The sequence below is a fragment of the Epinephelus lanceolatus genome, chromosome 16 (assembly GCF_041903045.1).
Source record: "Epinephelus lanceolatus isolate andai-2023 chromosome 16, ASM4190304v1, whole genome shotgun sequence".
NCBI lineage: Eukaryota > Metazoa > Chordata > Actinopteri > Perciformes > Serranidae > Epinephelus > Epinephelus lanceolatus.
In genome coordinates this window covers 28,355,515-28,366,045 of record NC_135749.1, presented here as the reverse complement: position 1 = coordinate 28,366,045, position 10,531 = coordinate 28,355,515, and the positions used below count along the sequence as shown (strand labels likewise).

General features: G+C 42.5%; 1 protein-coding gene across 2 annotated transcripts; it reads left to right on the top strand.

The window, feature by feature from the left end:
- The first annotated feature begins 470 nt into the window (after positions 1–470).
- Positions 471–8,959, top strand: usf2 (upstream transcription factor 2, c-fos interacting). Of its 2 annotated transcripts, XM_033637293.2 has the most exons (11): positions 471–890; positions 1,589–1,632; positions 1,889–2,004; positions 3,235–3,354; positions 3,822–3,984; positions 4,082–4,169; positions 4,452–4,496; positions 4,941–4,999; positions 5,853–5,944; positions 6,835–6,963; positions 7,445–8,959. In XM_033637293.2, exons 1-11 carry the CDS (start codon positions 853–855, stop codon positions 7,532–7,534), a joined length of 984 nt encoding a protein of 327 aa, XP_033493184.1. In that variant the 5' UTR covers positions 471–852; the 3' UTR covers positions 7,535–8,959. The 2 variants fall into 2 exon arrangements, with proteins under 2 accessions (XP_033493184.1, XP_033493185.1); XM_033637294.2 differs by lacking the exon at positions 4,452–4,496 and having other exon boundaries at positions 473–890.
- Positions 8,960–10,531: the final 1,572 nt, after the last annotated feature.

Sequence of the window (10,531 nt, the reverse complement as noted above, 5' to 3'; positions counted from 1 at the left end):
GCGTCGCTCTGTGGCAAGACATGGACTCTTTCTGTCATGTGGTTTGAGTGAAAACCCGTATTGGATCTCTGTGGTCACCTGGGCAGACAACCTGAAAAAAGTGCCGTGGAGGAGCTGATTGTCAGCGTGTGTCTGTCAGATAAATACAGCTCAGTATAATATGACTGACTGGGAAAAACACAAAGCGTGATCTTTAAAACTCAAAGCAATCCAAGCGTGTTTGTACAAGTTTTACTGCGGAGATGAGCCGAGAACAAACACAATGCTCCACTTTAACCACCAAACTCTTTGCATCCGAGGAGTCACGTGAATACTTGGTTGCAACATGTCTAATCTTAGAAAGCCAGAGCGACATGAACAGTGAAAAGGCATTCATTTTATCGCATAATAAAGCGTACAAATGAGTCCACTCCGTATCTTCTTGGCCGCATGTCGCAGCCCGCAGCTTTGCGCGGATAAACAGCAGCTGTGCGCCGCAGAGCAACAAAAAGGAAAACCAAGGACAAAAAGACTTCCTGCAGTCGACCTTATAGGAAATAATCTTCCATCCGTGCATCCTACAGTTAATCTAAAAAGACTTTAACGATCTTAACCCCCTCGATCGGAGTACCACCGCCTCCGTAAAGCTGCGTAAACCCCCGGAGTGTTTTTTTTTCCTGTTTTCCGCACAGACGCAGACGGCTCCCTCCTGCTCAGCAGCGGCCTCCATTTTAGCTCCTTGCCCGGTCGGTGCCTCACGTGTCCTGGACTGTCTTTCTCACATGACCCGTGTGTTTGTCCCCGTGATCAGCGCTTCCATCTCCGTAAATCAGTGTCGTTGAATATCGGCGTTTTACACCCGCAAAAAGCTTAATGGATATGCTGGAGCAGAGTCTGGACAGCACGGCGAGGTGAGAGGCTGCTGCCCGCTTCCTGCTCAGCCATGGCTCCCTCCATGGCCTAAAACCCTTTTCTCATTGCAACGCAATGCTCTGTTAATAGCTTGCATGCTCCAGATAGTTTTAATGTTGTACACCGGGGTTTTTTTTGCCTGGATGACCAAGTGTGCAGCTTGCGGGGATTATGCGTTTTGGCACCCTTAAAGACATTTTCAGCCAAAACTGTGCGCCCTTTTGCAAATCTGTAGCGATCACGATTACTGTTTATATTATTTGATAAGAAATGCAAATGCACAGCAGCAGTTTATGTCTGTGTTTCAGGTCAGGGCAACCTTTTATTGCACTGTGCTGTTACTGTCCCTAATGCAACTATTATAGGATTAAAATGCGTAAATGAAACCAGGAGGGGCGGCGTTTTATAGTATTATAGTAATTTGTGAAGTTTGTCCTGCCTTGTGCAGCTTATCAAATCACTTAGATTTCAATTTAAATCATCAAGTAATTGTAATTATCTCCTGGAAGTTGCAGAAAATGTGATTTTTGTCACGCTTACACGCCGGTTATGATTCCCTTTATTTATGTTTTGTCCATCATTTCCTCATGTGGCCACCTGGGGGCGCACTTCATCCACAACTGGTTATGACAGCTTGCTCTACATATACATTTATGATAAATAATTGACTCACTGGTGCTCTCCTTTTTGTTTTTAGTCACGACAAACAGGAAACAGAAGAGGTGGTGCAGTTACAGGAAGGTGGGAGCGTCGTTTCTTAAAATCCTGACATGTGAAAATGATGAGCTTATTTTCCTAAAATGAAATGAGTGATGCAGTGTGAGGTTTTGTTTTTCAAGATACATTATAAAAACTCAGATTGATCTTTCACCCAAAGCTTTGTGGAAAAAAAATCATGATTTTGAGTAAAATGTGTGAGTGTCTGCAGATAACTTTGTTATGGTGCTGCCTCGGTGCAGGGTCACAGATTTGAGCCATGTTGACCTGTGTGTTGCAGGAGAGGCAGTGGGGACGGAGGAGCAGACTGCAGTGACCATCACCGGTGTCCCGCAGGCTGCGTTCGCTGACCACAATGTGCAATACCAGTTCCGTACAGAGAACAGTGGAGGACAGGTCGGCACGGAGAACACACCTCTGCACAACAACATGTTTTTACATTAGTTCATTACACTTTATGTTTAGGAAGCTTCACTGATACCAAGAATTTGTATTTTACACGAGAGACAGGAACGTCACATATGTAATACTGCAACAAAACAATTCAAACACAAAGCAGTTATCACACACACACACACTGATCAAACCATTTCAAACATGACAACACAGTAAACATTTCTGTTCCCTGTGAGAATGTTTTGCAGGACGAACATCAGCTGTCAGAAAGTAAACATGGAACCGAAGATGTTGCCTAGCAATGCATTTCCAGTAAACAGCCTGTTACTCAAAACGTTACTAAAACACGAGGCATGCTAATACGTCCAGTTTACGTCGGAGCACATAAACACACTATTTAATCCTTCAGAATCAAAATCTGGTTCATCGCAAAGTAGGTTTTCACATGTAAGGAATTTGCTTTGGTGTTTCGATGCATAACATATTAAAAGAACATGAATGAAGGCAAGTATTGCAAAAAAAAGAATTGAAAATTACAATTTAAAAAATGCCATAAAATATGTACAATATACAGTATCTGAATAAAAATGAAAGAGCTTCACTGCTTCAACATGAAGAAATCTAAAGCTAGACAGGCCTGCCATGCCAAGTTGCTCAGCAGGATACTGAGCAATGTTTGGACAATAGCTGTTTGGCATAGGGGCTTTAGCCCACAGGTAATGTTCAGTGTACTGTCAGATGATTTCAAGTCCCTTGGTAAATATGCTGGAATGGCACCTCAGTTAAAGTAAGTTAGTCTAGCACTGTTCACACCAGGTTGTTTTTAAGTGACCAATTTAAATTCTAGAAATAATCCCAAGACAGATGAGACAGATGTGAACACCTGATAACCAGTTACTCATGCTTACTAGCGTATCAAAAACAAACAAGAAGTCCTGAGAATTCTCACATGGTGGCAGCATTATCCAGGTAAATGGAAAGAAATTCGTCCATGTGATTGAGCAGCGACACCATACATGCATGCAGTCGTACATAAGAAGCTGTTACAGTTGCAGTTGATACAACTGCGCCTGAGTTTGAGTGGACTCAGGATCTCCGCCTGTGTCTGTCTCTCTAACCAGAGAGCCTCACAGGAGATGAAAACATACAGCTATTAAGGAATAGTCATCATTTCAGTCCCTCCAAATAGTACACGTTTTATGAAACTATCACTCTTTGCTACGTCTCCAGGTGACCTATCGCGTGGTGCAGGTGACAGACGATCAGTTAGAAGCAACAGCTGATGCGACTGGAGCTGTCAGTGTCGTCTCTACCGCAGCGTTTGCGGGAGCCCCTCAGGCAGTGGCACAGGTGAGTAAGAAGCAAGTGATGTTCATCTTAATTCATAGTGTTATCAAGCAGTATAGAGTGTTCCAGGGATGACGTTCTTCTGTGGGCCGACGCGGAAGTTAGCATCGCCCTGGTTCCCTCGTCACAGAGCATTTGGAATTTTGCCACTGGGTTTTGGATAAGTGCTGAAAATAAGTTCTGGGGCTAATAATCGTTTATGATTATCATAGGTTTTGTTCAGCAAGATAATCTGTACATATTAAGTACCACTTTTATTATTATTATTGAAGCCTAAATGCAACTGTTTGAAGCACAAAGCTAACTGAAGGCTATAAACGAACTACATCATCATTTCCTTTTGAGGGAAACGTGAATTCAGATCTGCTACAGCATTGTGAAAAATTACAAAGACATACACAGCCTTAACATGTATTATATATTACTTATTTAACATTTGACCAATTTGTCCCTGTCTCCACCTTTGCCAGGCTGTTATCCAGAACCCTTTCAGTAATGGGGGCAGTCCTGGAGGGGAGACAGTGGGAGGAGAGACACGTTTCGCTTATTTCCCTGCCGCCACTGTCAGCGATGGAACAGCCACGGCCGTGTCCGTGCAGGCCACCGCCGACCCAACGATAACACAGACAGGAGGTGAGAGAACGGCAGTGGCTCCACCTCTTAAGAGACACAAAGTGAGTCATCTCTTGAGGATAACTTTATTTTTCGTCGTTTGTCTTTTTAAATCCAGGCCAGTTTTACGTGATGATGAGCCCCCCTGAGGTGCTACAGACGACGGCCCCTCGTACCATCGCACCACGCACACACACCTACACTGCGTGAGTATAACAAAACACTCCCCGGCACATTCATCCCACCCCTGCAGTTACCAAAATCACCACAACACTCTCCCAACGTGTTTGGCCGACTTGTCACCCCTTTCCCTGTAACCTCACAGTGGATTGGCTGTTCTTTACCTCTTCCTTCCCTTTTTTTTTGGAATGATTCGTTTTGTCATTGTGTGTACAAATGATACAAAAAAAAAGTAAAATCAATATCCATCATTTAAAACATCCAACATCTGAAAACCACACTCTGTCCTACTTACCTGCCATCCCCAGAGACCTTGGTGAAAGCGAGATGTTGCAGCATGGCAGTTCAAACTGGTGAGAAGAACTTTCACATACGCCCCCACCCTGCCCCCATCATGTGTTGTAGAGACAGACGTTTGGTGGTTCACTGATCAATCATTAGCATCCTTGTATCATGAGTTATGTGTTGACAGGTTGACAGGCAGCTTTAGTCCTGTTAGCAAATTATACGTCATAAGTCAGTGGCTGAATCCCACAAACCTTTGCTCTTTGGAGGACCAGCTGTGCCCGTACCCTCTTCCCCAAGGCTTATAAAGAGCAATTAATGGTGCATTTGGGAACTCCTCATCAACCAGCCAAAAAGTAATCATGAAATATTTTGAATGCATCTGACAATAAGGTGTTTTTTTTTTTTTTGCATTTTCATGAAGAGGATTCTAGTTCAGGTGTTACTGTTATTTGTTGGTTAATATTTATGTATCATTTCACTGTTAAGTTTGTTTCGCTGTGTCTTTACAGGAAAGTGGAGGGTCCACGGGCACCCAGAGATGAGCGGCGAAGAGCACAGCACAATGAAGGTATGTGGTCATGAGTGTCTGAATCTATCATGTCTCAGCCTCAATGACATCAAGTCCTGGATGCAAGCCAACTTCCTCAAACTGAACTGTGAAAAATCTGATGTGATCATCATCAGTCCCAAATCTCTCACAAAAACTTCTCACAACTTCTGCCTCACCACTGACAATTCCACTCTGTTTCCTCCCCAAACATCCGCAACCTCGGAGTCATTTTCGACAACAACCTCTCTTTCGGAAAACACGTCAATCACATCACCAGTACTGCCTTCTTCCACCTATAAAACATAGCTCGTCTCCGCCCTTCACCCTCCCCCACTGCAGCTGAAACTCTCATCCATGCCTCCAGAACTCTGCTGCCTGTCTGCTCACCCATTCCCGATCCTGCGATCACATCACCCCTGTCCTCCAGAACCTCCACTGGCTCTGTCCCACAACACATCCAATTCAAAGTCCTTCTCCTCACTCACAAAGCCCTCCATAACCATGCCCTCTCCTACCTCACTGACCTGTTCCACGCCACACTCCTTCCCGCAGCCTCCGCTCCTCTGATGCCAACCCCCTGACTCCACCACTCAGGACCAAGCACCGAACCTGGGGCGACAGAGCCTCTCCATAGCCGCCACCTCCCTCTGGAACACTCTCCCCAAACACATTCGAGACCGCACCGACCTGTCCCAGTTCAAATCTCTACTCAAAACACATCTTTTCAAAACAGCTTTTAATGTGTGAATGATGTTATGTGTATTTTATTGTAGTCTTATTTGTGATTGTTTTTAACCAATGTAAAGCATCTCTGAGTACCTTGTATTTCCGGTTTAAAAAAAAAACAGTTTCTGTCTTTCTGTCTCTGCAGTGGAGAGAAGAAGAAGAGACAAGATTAACAACTGGATTGTCACACTTTCAAAAATCATCCCTGACTGTAGCATAGACAGCAGAACTGGAGCGGTGAGTGTCCCATATATTTTCCAAAGCATGTGAAATAGTGACTGAAGTAGCTGAAGTTTATTAATCCCTCAATGGGGAAATGCGATTTTACGCTCTGTTGTTGCTACACACACGGGCCCAAAATACACACACACACACACACACACACACACACACACATGCACGAACGGGACCTATACACATGCATTACTGTACAGGCAGCCACATAGTCGGCACTCCAAGCAGTGGGAGTCTGATGCCTTGCTCAAAGGCACCCCAGTAGTGCCCAGGAGGTGAACTGTCACCTCTCTAGCCACCAGTTCACACTCTGTACTTTGGTTCATTTGGTTCTCGAACTGGCAACCCTCCAGTCCCCTAAGTTCGTTCTTATGACTGAACTACTGGTGCCATAGACTGGCTACCTGTGTTTTTGATTAAAGGGAAACTTCAGTATTTTTTTAACCTGGACCCTATTTTCCCATGTTTTTAAGTCTAAGTGACCAGTGGAGACAACAAAATTCAAAACTGGTCCAATATTGAGAGAGAGCCGTACAGCTGCAAAATGGGCTGCTATGTAACCAATTGGGGCAACTGTGCACCATTAGTATACGTCCTTTAAAAGGGCTTGTTTTTGCCACTGACAGGCTCAGATTGTTGTTATAAGTGCCTGACAGCATTACAGAAAGAGAAATTAAATGTTTTTTTTGTTTACCTTTTGCTTGATTAGGTCTGTCTGTTGTTGTGTCTGACCAAGTCTCGCTCAAGAGAAGTGTAATTTTAAAATGTCTCAATGATTTTCAGTGCCAGGGCTGAATATTTACCTGATTTTTAAAATGTGAAAAAGTACGTAGAATTTCAGAACAACATTTTCCCTGAGGTGTTCTAATGTGTCAATGTGCTGCACTTCACAGAGTAAAGGAGGCATCCTGTCCAAAGCTTGTGACTACATCCGAGAGCTGCGTCAGAATAACCAGCGACTGCAGGAGAGTTACAAAGAGGTGGAACGAGTGGAGATGGACAACGAGCTGCTTAGACAACAGGTTGACTTTCAGAACAAACCTATGCATTCTATGCGCATGTCTAACCTTTTAGTTTGTGCGACGTGAACAAACATATTTAGATGCAGGGCCTGGAAACATAAAGTTGCCTATTTAATTTGTGGTGTCATACATGTTGGCACACATTGCACACAAGTATTGCAATTATTTTCTCACATAAGTAAAATTATACCTCGTCTAAAGCCCCTTTTTTGATTCTGTTGTACTTAACAATAACATGACAACAGTTTATGCTGCGTCATATAGAAGTTAAATAATTACCATCTTGTAAAGAGCATTCACACCAACATCTAAGCTGTAATTACAGCTGGTGTCAGCGGTGTCACTGTTACAGTCACAGAGACACACACTGACGTTTTAACTACTGTTGTACTTGTAGGCTGACAGTAAACTAAGCTCACTATATTGCTTCTTTTCTATTTCTGTTTCCACGTGCCTCATAATCTTCATTTTATTTTTCTAGATTGAGGAACTGAAGAATGATAATGCACTGCTTCGAGCACAGCTACAGCAGCATGGCGTAGAAGTCAACGGGGATGCAACACCGCAGTGATTGTGGACTGAACACATGTAACATCATAAACACAATGTCGCATCCTCCCACCCACCTGAACAATACTAGGAAAGGAATAACAATGAGAGACAATTTCCATCTGAAACTGGACCACACACACACACGCACACGCACACACACACACACACACACACACGCACACACACACACACACACACGCACAGGGCTTGAGAAGAACACTGAAGGACTGCAAACGCCTCCTCCACCTACAGATGTTCAAGGCTGAGCGCTCTGAAATCCGTTATCTGTGTAGCTTACAGAACCTCTCACCTCTGCTTCAAGGAGTACGACCTCTACACAGCACCACCACGCTTGCACCAAACCTTCTTTTTACTTTAAATTTTGAACCTGCCACAGAAAATTTACTTTTAATGATATCACCTTTTTATCGTGCCGCAAACTTCTCTTCCTTCTCCTACTTTTTTGTTGACATTTGCTGTGTGTGAAACTACTAAATGTGACATGAATGATAGCTCCCATTTACTTTTAATTTATTAGTTTTTACAGAATGTGTACAAAGAAAAAGAGAAGCTGATTTTGTGAATTTACTCTTTTCCCACCAACACATATTGGGCAGATCAGATATTTTAATCATGTCCATCACTGTTACTAAGCATAGGTTTACTGTCAGTGGATCATGTGTATATAAAGCTGATCTGTATGCACTTTGAGGTTCAGTTTCTGCCTCTTTACACTGACACTCCAAGCACCAGGCAGAGCTCACACACTTTATAAACATAATCCACAGTCAGTAAATGAAAAATAAGTATATATAATACTTTTCTGACAGTCTAGGTAAAAGCAGCTTGATAGCACAGGCATGGAGGTTTTATTTTTAATGCAAGGCCTTACTAGAAGCCCGTTGGAGAATCTAGGTGATAACATAGCTCAGGTAATTGCACTGGCAAGTGGTTCCCAGACTCAATGAAGTCTTTACATATAGCGTTTAGATCTCTCTTGTGTCCCCCTTAGGTGCAATGTACAGATAAATGAGAATATGGAAATGATTTTCAAGGTGGAAATCACTTTTAACGGGCATTAAAATATGGTTGGTTTCTATATCTGCTAAACAGGTCACTGGTGTAATGCACTGAAATAGAGGTTATGAGAGGTCTTGGTTTGAGACCAGCCTCTGTTTGGCCCACTAGTCCTGTTGCATCTTAGTGGACACCTGACGTGGCTTTTTTTTGCAATTGTCCCTAATTCTTTCAAACTTTGGGAACCTTTGCTGCTGACAGAAGACCATAAAACAACCGTGGTCAGGAATGTGCTGAAGGTAGTTTGGATGCGAGTGATATAGTTGTAACTAACCAGCTTTTGTCTACACTGAAAGTCACCACAGCATGGAAATATAACCACTGGCATGACTAATTCTGATACTACAATAAAACAGAAGTGTTTATACCTGTGTGTTTATCACAGATGCCTACATTTTGTGTGTTTTCAGGTTGCCTTGGAGGTCAAATCAAACTTTAGCATGTAGTCTGTTTTTCTATTTCAATATTTTGACTTCTGTGACCTGTCAGAGTCGGTGACAGGCCTGAAACCAGTGATAATGACCAAGGGGTCCATGGCCCGGTGCAGGGTTGCCCCCCAACCAATTCCTAATAGAGTGCTCCAGGGATGACGTTTTTTGTAGACGGAAGTTAGCATCGCCCCTGGTTACCTCATACAAAAGCCTATGAGATTTTTCTGTTAGATTTTGGATTATTGCCGAAAATGAGCTCTGTGGCTAACAAACATTTATGATACTTACAGGTTTTGTTCAGCAAGATAATTTGCACAAATGAACACCATTTTCATGATTATTGAAGCCTAAATGCAATTGCCAGAAATCAAAAGCTAACGTTAGGCTATAAACAAACTACACTACGTAGAATAAAGAATAAGCCTTGGTAAAGACTGTTCAGCGTGGCTCAGTGTGATGACATTCTGTAGTCTCATTTAGCCACATTGTTAGCAACCACCATTTAGAGGACACATAGATGCTTCAGAGTTCATGAGTGGGGTATTTACAGACATTTTTGTTGTAGAACAGAACAGCCTGTTACTCTTGTGTTAACCACAGACTTTATTTCAGGCAGCTAACCAGAAACCCACTCAAAAAACCCATTGACTTTGAGACGATTGAACTGTGAGTGGTTAAATGCTAACTCTGTTTCTGGGTGTTTGAACCATTCCTGGTTTTTCCACTTTTAATGAATGCCAGGATGCATACAATGCACCAAAATAGCACTTGTTATTAAAAAAAATGGCAGTGGAGGATCCCCCGTCCCCTGACAGGGGTCCCTGCTAAGACCCTAATGTCCTCTACTGCTAGATATGCCCCTGTCTATGTACGCCTTACCTGTGCTGCGACTGGCCCCTGGCCTTCTGTCATTTGACAAAAGTGGCCCCCGGGCGAAGCAAAGTGTGTACCCCTCCCCTAAACCCTGACCCTACCGACTGAACAACTCACAAAAGTACAATGTACAAAAAAAACATCAGGTATAAAACAAACACAACAATACATGAGAGCTGAAACAAATTGCAATGGAGGATGAACAAATAGTAGATACAGTAAGAATGGAGATTAGAAAACAACAACAACAAAAAAATTCATTCATTTTCACTTTACATCAGGGTTTAATCAGATATTTTTTGTAATATTCTAAAAATGTGTTCATTTTTTGTTCAAAAGACCAAGGCAGTTCAACATTGAGTTAAATTCAATCAAAAAAAAAAAATATGAAAAGAGGGTTGTGAGCCTAGGAACCTCTGTTTGTGAATAAAAAATGTTCCTAATACAATCAAGAAGTTACCAATACAGTTCAAAAATGCCAAAGTAACAGATTATGTATTTTAGGGTAAAAGAGTGAGTGATATTTGCTGTACTGAAAACATGAGAACTTAAATCAGACCAAAATTTCATTGTTTTTCTGCACTGAAAATAATAAATGAATCAAGGTTTCTTCAGCATCCACATATCTGGGAATA

Coding starts and splice junctions, on each gene's coding strand:
- usf2 (XM_033637293.2), top strand. CDS start 853: ATGGATATGCTGGAGCAGAGTCTGGACAGCACGGCGAG. Junction 891..1,588: donor AGTCTGGACAGCACGGCGAG/GTGAGAGGCTGC, acceptor TTTTGTTTTTAG/TCACGACAAACAGGAAACAG. Junction 1,633..1,888: donor GGTGGTGCAGTTACAGGAAG/GTGGGAGCGTCG, acceptor TGTGTGTTGCAG/GAGAGGCAGTGGGGACGGAG.